This window comes from Mus pahari, chromosome 22 (assembly GCF_900095145.1).
Source record: "Mus pahari chromosome 22, PAHARI_EIJ_v1.1, whole genome shotgun sequence".
Taxonomy (NCBI): Eukaryota; Metazoa; Chordata; class Mammalia; order Rodentia; family Muridae; genus Mus; species Mus pahari.
In genome coordinates this window covers 770,348-784,692 of record NC_034611.1, presented here as the reverse complement: position 1 = coordinate 784,692, position 14,345 = coordinate 770,348, and the positions used below count along the sequence as shown (strand labels likewise).

At 40.5% G+C, this 14,345-nt stretch overlaps 1 protein-coding gene across 1 annotated transcript in view; it reads left to right on the top strand.

Annotated features, from left to right (window-relative positions):
- Positions 1–6,615: 6,615 nt before the first annotated feature.
- Gdap1 (ganglioside induced differentiation associated protein 1) overlaps positions 6,616–14,345 on the top strand; it is a 21,258-nt gene continuing 13,528 nt past the window's right edge. The window contains exons 1-2 of the mRNA XM_021222127.2: positions 6,616–6,918; positions 8,252–8,444. Coding sequence (XP_021077786.1) covers positions 6,802–6,918; positions 8,252–8,444 — 310 coding nt within the window. The 5' untranslated portion in view covers positions 6,616–6,801. The remainder of the gene's footprint in view (positions 6,919–8,251; positions 8,445–14,345) is intronic.

Here is a 14,345-nt window from a genome sequence, read left to right as displayed (position 1 = left end):
GCCATATAATCTTTGCAAGTCCAAGGGCCTCTCCTCCCATTGATAGCTGAATAGGCAGTCCTCTCCTACATATGCAGCTAGAGACAGGAGCTCTGGGGGTACTGGTTAGTTCATATTGTTGTTTAACCTACAGGGTTGCAGATCTCTTCAGCTCCTTAGGTACTTTTTCTAGCTCCTTCATTGGGGACCCTGTGTTCCATCCAATAGATGACTGTGAGCATCCACTTCTGTATTTGCTAGGAACTGGCATAGTCTCACAAAAGACTCAGGGTCCTGTCAGCAAAACCTTGCTGGCATATGCAATAGTGTCTGGGTTTGGTGGTTGTTTATGGGATGGATCCCCAGGTGGGGCAGTGTCTGGATGGTCTTTCCTTCAGTCTCAGCTCCGAAATTTGTCTCTATAACTCCTTCCATTGGGTATTTTGTTCCCCCTCTAAGAAGGAGTGAAGTATCCACACTTTGATCTTCCTTCTTCTTGAGTTTCATATGTTTTGCAAATTGAATCTTGGGTAGTCTAAGTTTCTGGGCTAATATCCACTTCTCAGTGAGTTCTTCTGTGATTGGATTACCTCACTCAGGATGATATCCTCCAGATCCATCCATTTTCCTAAGAATTCCATAAATGCATTGCTTTAATAGCTGAGTAGTACTCCATTGTGTAAATGTACCACATTTTCTGTATCCATTCCTCTGTTGAGGGACATCTGGTTTCTTTCCAGCTTCTGGCAATTATAAATAAGGCTGCTATGAACATAGTGAAAAATGTGTCCTTATTAAAAGTTGGGACATCTTCTGGGTATATGTTCAGGAGAGGAATTGCTGGACCTCCTGGTAGTACTTTATTCAGTTTTCTGAGGAACCTCCAAACTGATTTCCAGAGAGGTTGTACCAGCATGCAATCTCACCAGCAGTGGAGAAGTGTTCTTCTTTCCCCACATCCTTGCCAGCATCTGATGTTACCTGAATTTTTGATCTTAGCTATTCTGACTGGTGTGAGGTGGAATCTCAGGGTTGTTTTGATTTGCATTTCCCTGATGATTAAGGATGTTGAACATTTTTTCAGGTGCGTCTCAGCCATTCAGTATTCCTCAGTTGAGAATTCTTTGTTTAGCTCTGTACCCCAATTTTTAATAAGGTTATTTGGTTTTCTGGAGTCCAGCTTCTTGAGTTCTTTATATATATTGACTATTAGAATCCTATTGGATTTAGGATTGGTAAAGATCCTTTCCCAATCTGTTGGTGGCCTTTTTGTCTGATTGACAGTGTCCTTAGCCTTACAGAAGCTTTGTAATTTTATGAGGTCCCATTTGTCAATTCTTGATCTTACAGCACAAGCCATTGCTATTCTGATAAGGAATTTTTTCCCCTGTACCCATATCTTTGAGGCTTTCCCCCACTTTATCCTCTATAAGTTCCAGTGTCTCTGGTTTTATGTGGAGTTCCTTGATCCACTTATACTTGAGCTTTGTACAAGGAGATAAGTCTGGATTAATTCACATTCTTTTACATAACTGCCAGTTGAGCCAGCACCAATTGTTGAAAATGCTGTCTTTTTTCCACTGAATGGTTTTAGTTTCCTTGTCAAACATCAAGTGACCATAGGTGCTTGGGTTAATTTCTAGGTCTTCAATTTTATTCCCTTGTTCTATATGTCTGTTGCTGTACCAGTACTATGCAGTTTTCATTAAAATTGCTCTGTAGTACAGCTTTAGGTCAGGCATGGTGATTCCACCAGAGGTTCTTTTATCATTGAGAAGAGTTTTTGCTATCTTAGGTTTTTTGTTATTCCAGATGAATTTGCAAACTGTCCTGACTAACTCTGTGAAGAATTTAGTTGGAATTTTGATGTGGATGGCATTGAATCTGCTTTTGGCAACATAGCCATTTTTGCTATATTAATCCCGCTAATCCATGAACATCAGAGACCTTCCCATCTCTGAGGTCTTCTTTCTTTTCTTTCTTCAGAGACTTGAAGTTCTTATCATACAGATCTTTTACTTCCTTAGTTAGAGTCACACCCAGGTATTTTATATTATTTGTGACTATTGTGATGGGTGTTGTTTCTCTAATTTCTTTCTTAGCCAGTTTATCCTTTCTGTAGAGAAAGGCCACTGATTTGTTTGAGTTAATTTTATATCCAGCTACTGCACTGAAGCAGTTTATCAGATTTAGGAGTTCTCTGGTAGAATTTTTAGGGTCACTTATATATACTATCATATCATCTGAAAATAGTGATATTTTGAATTTTTCCTTTCCAATTTGTATCCCCTTAATCTCCTTTTGTTGTCGGATTGCTCTGGCTAGGACTTCAAGTACTATATTGAATAGGCAGGGAGAAAGTGGGCAGCCTTGTCTAGTCTCTGATTTTAGTGGGATTGCTTCAAGTTTCTCTCCATTTAGTTTAATGTTGGCTACTGGTTAGTTGTATATTGCTTTTATTATGTTTAGGTATGAATTTAAATTCCTGATCTTTCCATGACTTTTATCATGAAGGGGTGTTGGATTTTGTCAAATGCTTTCTCAACATCTAATGAGATGATCATGTGTTTTTTCTCTTTGAGTTTATTTATATAGTGGATTACATTGATAGATTTCTGTATATTAAATCACCCCTGCATCCCTAGGATGAAGCCTACTCGATCAGGATGGATGATCATTTTGATGTGTTCTTGGATTTGGTTTGCGAGGATTTTATTGAGTATTTTTGCATCGATATTCATAAAGGAAATTGGTCTGAAGTTCTCTTTCTCTTTTGGGTCTTTGTGTGGCTTAGGTATCAGAGTAATTGTTGGCTTCATAGAATGAATTGGGTAGACTACCTTCTGTTTCTATTTTGTGGAATACTATTGGTATTATGTCTTCTTTGAAGGTCTGATTGGACTCTGCATTAAACCTATCTGGTCCTTGTTTTTTTTATTTTTTTTGGGGGGGGGAGACTATTAATGACTGTTTCTATTTCTTTAGAGGATATGGGAATGGTTATATTGTTAATCTGATCCTGATTTAACTTTGGTACCTGGTATCTGTCAAGGAAGTAGTCCATTTCATCTAGGTTTTCCAGTTTTCTTGAGTATAGGCTTTTGTAGTAGGATCTGATNATGNTTTGGATTTCCTCAAATTCTGTTTTTATGTCTCCATTTTCATTTCTGATTTTGTTAATTTGGATACTGTCCTTGTGCCATCTAGTTATTTTGGCTAAGGGTTTATCTATCTTGTTGATTTTCTCAAAGAACCAGCTCCTTGTTTGGGTGATTCTTTGTTATAGTTTTTTTTTGTTTCCATTTGGTTGGTTTCAGCCCTGATTTGTTTATTTCCTGTCATCTACTTCTCTTGGGTGAATTTGTTTCCTTTTGTTCTAGAGCTTTTAGGTGTGCTGTCAAGTTGCTAGTGTATGCTCTATCCAGTTTCTTTTGGCAGTACTCAGAACTATGAGTTTTCCTCTTACTAGTGCTTTCATTGTGTCCCATAATTTTGGGTATGTTGTAGCTTCATTTTCATTAAACTCTAAAAAAGTCTTTATTCTCTTTCTTTATTTCTTCCTTGACCAAGTTATCATTGAGTAGAGTGTTGTTCAGCTTTCATGTGAATGTTGGCTTTCTATTCTTTATGTTCTTATTGAAGATCAGTCTTAGTCTGTGGTGATCTGATAGGATGCATGGGATTATTTCAATATTTTTGTATCTGTTGAGGCCTGTTTTATGACCAATTATATGGTCAATTTTTAGAAGGTACCATGAGGTGGTGAGAAGAAGGTATATCCTTCTGTTTTAGGATAAAATGTTCTGTAGATAACTGTTAAATCCATTTCTTTCATAACTTTTGTAAGTTTCACTGTGTCTTTTTTCAGTTTCTGTTTCCAGGATCTGTCCATTGATAAGAGTATGGTGTTGAAGTCTCTGACTATAATTGTGTGGGGTGCAATGTGTGCTTTGAGCTTTACTAAAGTTTCCTTAATGAATGTGGCTGCCCTTGCATTTGGAGCATAGATGTTCAGAGTTGAAAGTTAATCTTGGTAGATTTTACCTTTGGTGTGTACGAAGTGCCCCTCCTTGTCTTTTATGATAACTATGGGTTGGAAGTTGGTTTCATTCGATATTAGAATGGGTACTCCAGCTTGTTTCTTGGGACCATTTGCTTGGAAAATTGTTTTCCAGGCTTTTACTCTGAGGTAGTGTCTGTCTTTGTCCCTGAGGTGGGTTTCCTGTATGCAGCAAAATGTTTGGTCCCGTTTATGTAGCCAGTCTCTTAGTCTATGTGTTTTTATTGGGGAATTGAGTCCACTGATACTAAGAGATATCAAGGAAAAGTAATTGTTGCTTCCTATTATTTTTGTTGTTAGAGTTGGGATTCAGTTCTTGTGGCTATCTTCTTTAGGTTTGTTGAAGGATTCCATTTTTGCTTTTTCTAGGGTGTAGTTTCCCTCCTTGAGTTGGAGTTTTCCCTTTATTATCCTTTGAAGGGCTGGATTCGTGGATAGATATTGTGTGAATTTGGTTTTGTCATGGAATACTTTGATTTCTCCATCTATGATAATTGAGAGTTTTTCTGGGAACAGTAGCCTGGACTGTCATTTGTGTTCTCTTAGGGTGTGTATAACATCTGTCCAGGATCTTCTGGCTTTCATAGTGTCTGGTGAGAAATCTGGTGTAATTCTAAATGGTGCCTTTATATGTTACTTCACCTTTTTTCCTTACTGCTTTTAATATTCTATCTTTATTTAGTGCATTTGTTGTTCTGCATTATTATGTGTCAGGAGGAATTTCTTTTCTGGTCCAGTCTGTTTGGAATTCTATACGCTTCTTGTATGTTCATGGGCATCTCTTTCTTTAGGTTAGGTAAGTTTTCTTTTATAATTATTTTGAAGATAGTTACTGGCCCTTTAAATTGAAAATTTTCATTTTCATCTATACCTATTATTCTTAGGTTTGGTCTTCTCATTTTTTCCTGTATTTCCTGGAAGTTTTGAGTTAGGATCTTTTTGCGTTTTCTTTGATTGTTGTGTTCATGTTTTCTATGGATTCTTCTGCACCTGAGATTCTCTCTTCCATCTCTTGTATTCTGTTGCTGATGCTCATATCTATGGTTCCTGATTTCTTTCCTAGGATTTCTATCTCCAGAGTTGTCTCCCTTTGGGTTTTCTTTATTGTTTCTACTTCTATTTTTAGCTCTTGTATGCTTTTGTTCAATTCCATCACCTGTTTGGTTGTGTTTTCCTGTAGTTCTTTAAGGGGTTTTTATGTTTCCTTTTTAATGACTTCTACCTGTTTAGCAGTGTTCTCCTATATTTCTTTAAGTGAGTTATTAATGTCCTTTTTAAAAATCCTCTACCAGCATCTTGAGATATGATTTTACATCTGAATTTTGCTTTTCTGGTGTGTAGGGCTATTCTGGACTTGCTGTGGTGGGAGTACTGGGTCCTGATGATGCCAAGTGGTCTTGGTTTCTGTTAGTACAACATTTGCCTTGCACCAGTTGGTAATCTCTGGAGTTATATTTTCTAGCTTTTTCTGGCTGGAGCTTGTTCCTCCTGAGAGTCTCTTAGCCTCTGTCAGTACTCCTGGGAGACTAGTTCTCTCCTGAGTCCTGGGGGTCAGAGCACTCCCTAGAGGCCAACTCTCCTCTGGTGGAGAAGGTGCACAGAGGTCTGAGGATCAGCTCTGCCTCCTGGCTGAGGATGAAGGCCTGAAAGGATCCTCTCCAAGAAACTCTGTTTTTTTGAGGCCCGTGCTCTCCTGTGTGGCCCTCTCTGAGAGTCCCCATGAATAGAAAATCAAGATAAAAGAGTGCTCTCTAGTTCCCATTTGCCTGGCTTCCACATACTGGTCACAGAACCCCTTAGTTATAGAGCAGCTTTGTCATGGCACTAATCCTTGGCAACCCTGTTCACAGTGTGTCTTTGGTCAGATCATGTCTTGATCACATGATGCTTGCTTATGCCGATGTCAGTGTGAATGAATGTTCTCCTCTTTTTTCTTATATGTATATTATTTCCAAATCCTACATGATTTGTCTGCATGTGCATCTGCACTCCAGAACGGGTCATCAGACAATCTGAGCTGCCATGTGGTTGCTGGAAATGGAACTTAGGACCTTTGTAAGAGCTCCTAACCACCAACTCATCTCTCCAGACCCATAAAGAGACTATTTTTAAGGCCTTGTGATTAGTATTGCCTTTTCATTTACTGTCTTATTTATCTACTCAGTTCTCACAAAAAGCTTACAAATGAAATAAAATAATCTCTATTTCAAAAATGAAAACAGAAGGACAGGATCTCAGGTATTTCTGATATGAACATTCACAGTTAACCAATAGGCACTTTTACATTACCATTGTTGATTTATTTATGAAATACATACTTTGTACTCCATTGTAATATATTCTAATGAAAATTCATTGATACTTAATTCTATTGCTTTGCTCTCTAGAACTTTCCCAGCTAAGTAAAAACCCTGAATGTCTTGTGAAACTGGTGCTTTTATGCCCAAGCAACGTCCAAGACCCAGGAGTATCATTTGCTCTTATCATTTTTCCTTGCCTCAAAAGCCAGACAGTCATATTTTAGAAAATTTCTCTACCTAAAAGTCATCCCGTTACATCTCACAGATGATCTCTTAAGGGCCTCAGCTGACTAGGCAGAACAGCGTCCTTGGGGAGAAACTACATTTCCCAGAAGCCAGTTCGTCCGCAGAGGAAGTCCTTTACGCAACAGGGGGCCTTGAGAAACCGAAGGATGCTTGCTGCAGCAAGTGTGTGCAGAGAGCAGGCCCAGCCATAAGGCTGCCTGAGTCCTTGCACGCGAAATGGCTCGGAGGCAGGACGAGGCGCGGGCGGGCGTGCCCCTGAGGGTAGAAGGCCAGCCGGACATGGAGGTCCGCCTCATTCTGTACCACTGGACGCACTCCTTCAGCTCTCAAAAGGTAACCGCCTGTAGTCAAGGGCTGCACTCGTTCAGCACCAGGACAGCTCTCCGGGCGTGCCTTCTGGGCCTCCAAGCGGCCGGACCCTGGGGGTGCATTCAGAACTGGGGTGCACTAAGTACACCAGCAGAAACAAGATGATTCAGGAAGGCAGTGACGCAGGTACTGCCACTCAGGAAGCGCCACTAAGAAGCATTGTGTTCCTCATTTGACCTAGAGGTTTTGTCCTGGAGAGTGAGGGAAGGGGTTCTTTCCTGCAACCCCTTGATCTACTTTACTCCTATCCCCCAGAAAGCAAGAAGGAAGGAAGGAAAGAAAATTAATATAGTTTTGAGACAGGGACTTGTGGTGCAACCCTGACCAACCAACCTGACCCTGTAGACCAAGTTGGGATTGCAGTCTTGGGTCACTATGACAGGCTCTTCCTTAAAAATAGATAGATAGATAGATAGATAGATAGATAGATAGATAGATAGATAGATAGATAGATAGACAGATAGATAAGGAAAGAAAGAAGTTAGGTGTTTAGCTCAGAGAGTCCTTGTCTAGCAGGCCCAAGGTTTGGTAATGCCTAGCATCTGAAGTGGTGTGTGGTTTGGGGCAAGACAAATTCATGTAAAGGCACCACCCCTCACCAAGGGAATGAAATTGCTTCTATTTTTCCAAATTTGCATTCTTTATGAAAGGTCCAAACATATATTTGTACTTAAGGTGGTTCTTTTTTGAATTCCCCTAGAGCTGGAGTTACAAGCCCTTGTGAACCAGTGTGGATGCAGGGAATCAAGCTTGGGTCATTCACAAGAGCAGTACATTCCCCCCAACCAGTGGTTCTCAATCTTCCTAGTGCTACAACCCTTTAATATACTTCCTCATGTTGTGGTGAACACAACCATAAAATTATTTTCATTGCTATTCATAACTGTAAATTTGCTGCTGTTATGAATTGTAACGTAAATATCTAATATGTAGGACATCTGATATGTGCCTCCTGTGAAAGGTTCGATTGACCCTCGGGTTGAGAACCACTGCCTTAACTGCTATGCCGGCTCTTCAGTCCTGTACATCTGGGGAGAACACATAGTTTGGTTTAGGACACAAAGACCACAGTGGTGATGAAGAAAGAGCAACTGTAACGAAGACAAGATAATTTTCATCCCTGGTATTTTCTTCTGTAATGCTGTCAGTAAGCTGCCAGAATGCTTATTTATTCCTTCTAGGAACAGACTTCCTGAAGTGAACTTCTAAAGTTCTTCTGGCTCAGGAAGACGACTAAGGTCGTCTAGCTGTATCTAGGGAAGGTGAGAACAGCAGTAACCCCTGTGAACTCTTGCAGGTGCGCTTGGTAATTGCTGAAAAGGCACTGAAGTGCGAGGAACACGATGTAAGTCTGCCCCTGAGTGAGCACAATGAGCCTTGGTTTATGCGTTTGAACTCAGCTGGAGAAGTACCAGTCCTTGTCCACGGAGAGAACATAATCTGTGAGGCCACTCAGATCATTGATTATCTTGAGCAGACTTTCCTGGATGGTAATGTTAAGGCTATTTGTAATTTCTTGGTTTATTTTCAGTAGAAGCACCCCCATTCTCTCTCCCTCTTCCCCTCTTTCTCTCTCTCTATTTTGTTATGCTGGTTTAGTGATTTAAAGACCTTTCCCATTTCTATAAGCACAAAAATGTAGGCCAAAATTCAAATCAGCCAGTGCAAATGTTTGAAAGAATCTCAAGTGGAGTTGCAATGTTAATATCAAGCTTTCAAATTCACTTGCACTTGTGGTGGTGGCGGCGATTTATTAGCTTTAAAGTAAGATTCATGATGTTGATTCTTAGTATATAATGTGTAAATCATTTTCATCTTAAAAATGAGAAAAAGAAGAATCAATATTAGAGAAGGACCGTTTGCCATTTTCTTTGCCACGTACAAATGCTTGTTTCTGCTGACAGCCTCTTCAGGTCAGCTGCATCTTGGTGACAGGGCCAGGTTGGCACAGTGCCAAGGCTGACCACTAGCAGAACTGAGAGTGGAGCCCATGGCTCCAGGCTTTCATTTTAATTCTCTGCCAGGCATTGCTCTCCAAGTGATCCAGCTACTCCTGCTGTGCTGGTGCTAACTGGATAGTTAAGCTCAGCATACAGCCCAAAATTAGGGAGCCACGGAAGGAAATTAATGGGCCAAAAAGTGTCCCAGGTATCTAGGAGGAAAATGGATGTTAGACCTCGTGGGGAAATAGACTAGAGACTTGTAGTCCTTTTATTTGGGAGGAGAGGTGCCATCATTCTTTTTTTTTAAAAAAATATTTATTTATTTATTATATGTAAGTACATTGTAGCTGTCTTCAGACACCCTGGAAGCTGGCATCAGATCTCATTATGGATGGTTGTGAGCCACCATGTGGTTTCTGGGATTTGAACTCAGGACCTTCTGAAGAGCAGTCAGTGCTCTTAACCACTGAGCCATCTCTCCAGCCCGAGGTGCCATCATTCTTAATTTAAGTGTTAATAACCCAGAATTCTATCAGAAGTTTTAATTAAAGTTGGCCTTGGCCTAAACCAAACGGTATAAAGAACTACTTACATTTCACTACTACTAGCTGTCCTTATATGTTTATATGCTGGGGACTGTGCTGGAAATGGAGATAAATTGATTTAGTATACAGTTTTTCAACCTTGAGTTTTTTGGAAATGGATAAGGCTGTTATTAATATGTATTTCTTGGGAAAACTTATTAATAGGAACAAAGCAAAAATAGTTTTGTAAGAATTTATGTTAAATGACTAAAATTTAGATATTATTTAGATATTTTTATGTATTATATAAAATACGTGTTAGATATTATATAATCAGATACACTGCCTATATAATCTGTGAGAAATAATACTTAAACCTCCGGGAACATTGTTTGACCTAATACAGCTTGTATCCAGGTCTTCATTCACTTTTGCCTATTCTCTTGCTTACCTCATAAGAAACAATGCTTTATAGTAAATGTTAATTATAGGTTTTTTCTTAAAATTCCTTAGCATTTGCTTTTATTATGAGCTAAAATATATTCTGAGATTTGCTAAGTTATATAGAGAGAGCACAGCCAAATGGGGTATAATAGATTTTGTTGGTTTGTTTGTTTTTGAAGTAGAAATCAGTAGCTCAGGTTGTTCTCAGCTACTGTGTGGAAGTAACTGTTTTGTTTGTTTGTTTGTTTGTTTGTTTTTTGATGAGTTTACTGCTGAGGTAAAGCACTGTGACTGAGTGACAGGATGGGCATGTGGGCACGATGAGCTTCAGTTCTGACCGAGTGTCTCTAGGGGTGGACTTGTCGGTTCTTACTTCTGGCCAGGTGCTGCTGGCACCCTGTTAATAATGGTTTATACCCATTGAACTGGTGATGGAATTTGCCATTGTAAGGTAAAACACATCCAACTAACTCTTACTTCTTGTTCTACATTCCCAGGAGAGTAGTTATTCTATTGGAGAAGATAAAAAGATTAAGACACCTATAGTTTTAGGCAGGTATGACAATCAGACCTGTTTGCAGGTCAAGGTAGAATTTACCTCAGGATATTGAGATTTAAAGAAGCAACAAGCATACACATCACAACAATCATAGTCCAGACAGCTAGCATCTACCATTAAGGTCTTGGGGGAATAGGAAAAGAGCCAAACAATATAAAACCAAATGTCATCTCATTGTTAAGGAACAGGACAGATAAACTACCAACCCTTATCAAAGTGTGTTCCATCACCAGCATCACCAGCATCATTGGCACCATCTGAGAGATTGTTTACAATGTAGAGTTTTAGACCATATAGCAAGGCTGTTGGGTTATAATCTTGTTTTATCAAGAACCCAGGTGATTTATATGTGCTGTACAACTTTAGACTGATGCTATAAACTGCTGTGTTATGCTCAAAGCATTGCAGCAAATTACTCCGTCTGGCAAAGTTCTAGGATGTACTGCCAACTTGGCTTTTTTTTTTTTCTTTTTCATTCTTTCTAATTGGAGAACTACCTTCCTGGGAAGAGGAAGGAGTGAAATGCTAGCTGGTTGGACCTGCTTATCTCTGCAACTGATAACGTTGCCAAAGTTTAAAAGAAAACTATATTTTCAGTCTTTATGTCTGCCAGTAGAAGGAACTAACTTAAGTTTTACATTGTTGGAGAATGTTATAAATACCTTTAAAATGTCTCTACAATGTGTAAGTCATGGTTCACTCTATAATGATCCAAATAGAACATTTGAGATTATAGAATATTCTTATGGAATAAAGAGACAGCTATGACTAGAGGATGGTAAGTAAAACACATCTGCAGATGAATTAATTACGACACTGAAGAATACTGATGAACACACTTAATACATTAAGTTGGCCCTCCAGCTATAAACTCTTATTTTACTTATTCAGATTTGAATTACTTTTAAGTCACTGTGAGGTCAGAGACTACCTTATTAAAAGGTGTGCCCCTCCGATATAGCTATCTCTGTGAAGCTATGCCAATGCTTGGCAGATATAGAAGTGCATGCCCACAGTCATCTATAGGATAGAACACAGAGACCCCAATGGAGAAACTAGAGAAATTACCCAAGGAACTGAAGGGGTCTGCAACCCTATAGGTGGAACAACAATATGAACTAATCAGTACCCCCCAGAGCTCGAGTCTCTAGCTGCATATATAGCAGAAGATGGCCTAGTCAGCCATCGTTGGGAAGAGAGGCCCCTTGGTCTCGCAAACTTTATATGCCCCATACAGGGGAACGCCAGGGCCAAGAAGTGGGAGTAGGTGGGCAGGGGAGCAGGGTGGGGGGAGGGTATAGGGGACTTTCAGGATAGCATTTGAAGTGTAAATGAAAAAAAATCTAATAAAGTAAGTTTAAAAAAAAAAGGTGTGCCCCTATGCTTCCTGAAAGTAGATACTCCAGAATAGATATTTAATAAATAATATTGAATGGATAAAATGAATGAATTATTGAAGTATCTGCCATCCTGGATGGGGCTTTGTAGTGCTCTTTTACTTATTGGTTGATTGATGGGTTGGAGTTGTAAGAGTCAACCCACAGCTGGCTTCATGTATGCTGGGCAAGTGATCTATCACTAAGCTACCCTACTAGCCCCCAGTACTGGTTTTATAAAGCTTCTGTTTCCTGACTTGAGCTTAATAAACAAATGAGTAAGGATATTAAAGAAATGGTACAGGGGCTGGAGAGATGGCTCAGTATTTAGAGCAATGACTGCTCTCCCAGAGGGCCTAGGTCTAATTCTCAGCACCCACATGGAGGCTCACACCTGTCTGTAACTCCAGTTCCAGGGGATCAGTCATCCTCACACAGACATATATGCAGGTAAAATACCTGCACTTGAAATTAAAATTAAACGGCACCATATTTATGAATGCTGGAAAAGCTAGGATCATTAAAATGAAAACTGTCTTATAAAATGTTTCTTGTGGAATAAGACTAGACCAGAAAACCACGATGAAGTTTAACAAGGCTAATGTAACACAAGAATTTTGACTCTTTTTCTTTTACTATAAACAATTGACAAGTGGGGTTTTATTATTAAAAGTCTTCTAAATCGCAAGTAAGAAAATCAGCGTACATCATGACCAAAACATATTTGCCTGCTGTATGTCTGGCTGAATATTCTTCCAGAATATATATTTTTAATTTTTTAAAATTTTTATTTAATCTTTTTTTATAGTCCAGATTTTATTCCCCTGCCAGTCCACTCTCTCACTGTTCCACATCCCATACCTTACCCCTGACCTCTGCCCCACGTTTCCATGAAGATGTACCCATCCCCCACCCCACCAGACCTTCCCACTTCCTAGGGCTTCCAGTCTCTTGAGGGATAGGTGCCTCTTCCCCTGATTGAATCCAGACCTGGCAGTCCTCTGCTGTATATGGGTTGGGAGCCTCATATCAGCGGGTGTGTGCTGCCTGGTTGGTGGTCCAGTCTCCGAGAGATCTCGGGGCTCCAGTTTAGTTGATACAGCTGGTCCTCCTACAGGGTTGCCCTCCTCCTCAGCTTCTTCCAGCTTTTCCCTAATTCAACCACAGGGGTCAGCGGCTTCTGCCCATTGGTTGGGTATGAATATCTGCATCCGACTCTCTCAGCTATTTGGTCTTTCAGAGGGCAGTCATGATAGATCCCTTCCTCTGCTCATTCCTTAGCCTCAGTAATAGTGGGGCTTCCCCTTGAGCTGGATCCCACTTTGGCCCTGACGCTGGACCTCCTTTTCCCCAGGCTCTTCTTCATTTTTGTCCCTGCAGTTCCTTTAGACAGGAACAATTATGGGTCAGAGTTTTTGACTGTGGGCTGGCAACCCCATAATCCCTCACTTGATGCCCTGTCTTTCCACTGGAGGTGGGCTCTACAAATTTCCTCTCCCCACTGTTAGGCATTCCATCTAAGGCCCCTCCCTCTGAGTCCTGAACATCTCTCACCTCCTAGGACTTTGGTACATTCTGGTGCCCCACCCCCAACCTCCTGAGGTTGCCTGTTTCCATTCTTTCTGCTGGCCTTCAGGGCTTCAATCCTGTTCCACTGCCCAATACCTGATCATGTTCCCCTCTTCCCCTCCCTGTCCATTTTCCCACCCGGGTCTCCCCCCCATGTGATTGCTTTCTTCTCCCTCCCAAATGGGACTGAGGCTTCCCCTCCCTGTCCATTTTCCCACCCGGGGTCTCCCCCCCTCCCCTCATGTGATTGTTTTCTTCTCCCTCCTAAGTGGGACTGAGGCTTCCCCTCCCTGTCCATTTTCCCACCCAGGTCTTCCCCCCCCCCCCATGTGATTGCTTTCTTCTTCCTCCCAAGTGGGACTGAGGCTTCCTTACTTGGGCTCTTCAGCTTGTTAATCTTTTTGAGTTCTGTGAATTGTATCCTGGGTGTTCTGTAGTTTTTTGGCTAATACCCTCATATTAGTGAGTACATACCAGGCATGTCCTTTTGGTTTTAAAAATTAGTTGCAAGTAGAATGGGTAAGTGACCTGATTGTTAGTAAGTTGCCAGGCTTGTGTAGTCTTAGGGTTGTTTTTAAAAGTATTGGCTCTATCCAGACCAGAAAACTGTAGTGATCTGCATTCTAAACTGGTCATACTATTTGCCATTTTGTCTCTCTAAAATGGACTCTACAGGAGTATTAGAATGGTCATAAGTATGGTTTGATGAGGTGCATCATTATCCATAGTTATAATAAGAGCCATGTATGTATAGTCATTTAACTAAAGACCAAAATATTGTGAACTGGTGTCTTAGTTAGGGTTTCTATTCCTGCACAAACATGACCAAGAAGCAAGTTGGGGAGGAAAGGGTTTATCCAGCTTACTTTTCCATACTGCTGTTGATCACCAAAGGATACAGGACTGGAACTCAAGCAGGTCAGAAAGTAGGAGCTGATGCAGAAGCCATGGAGGGATGTTCTTTACTGGCTTGCCT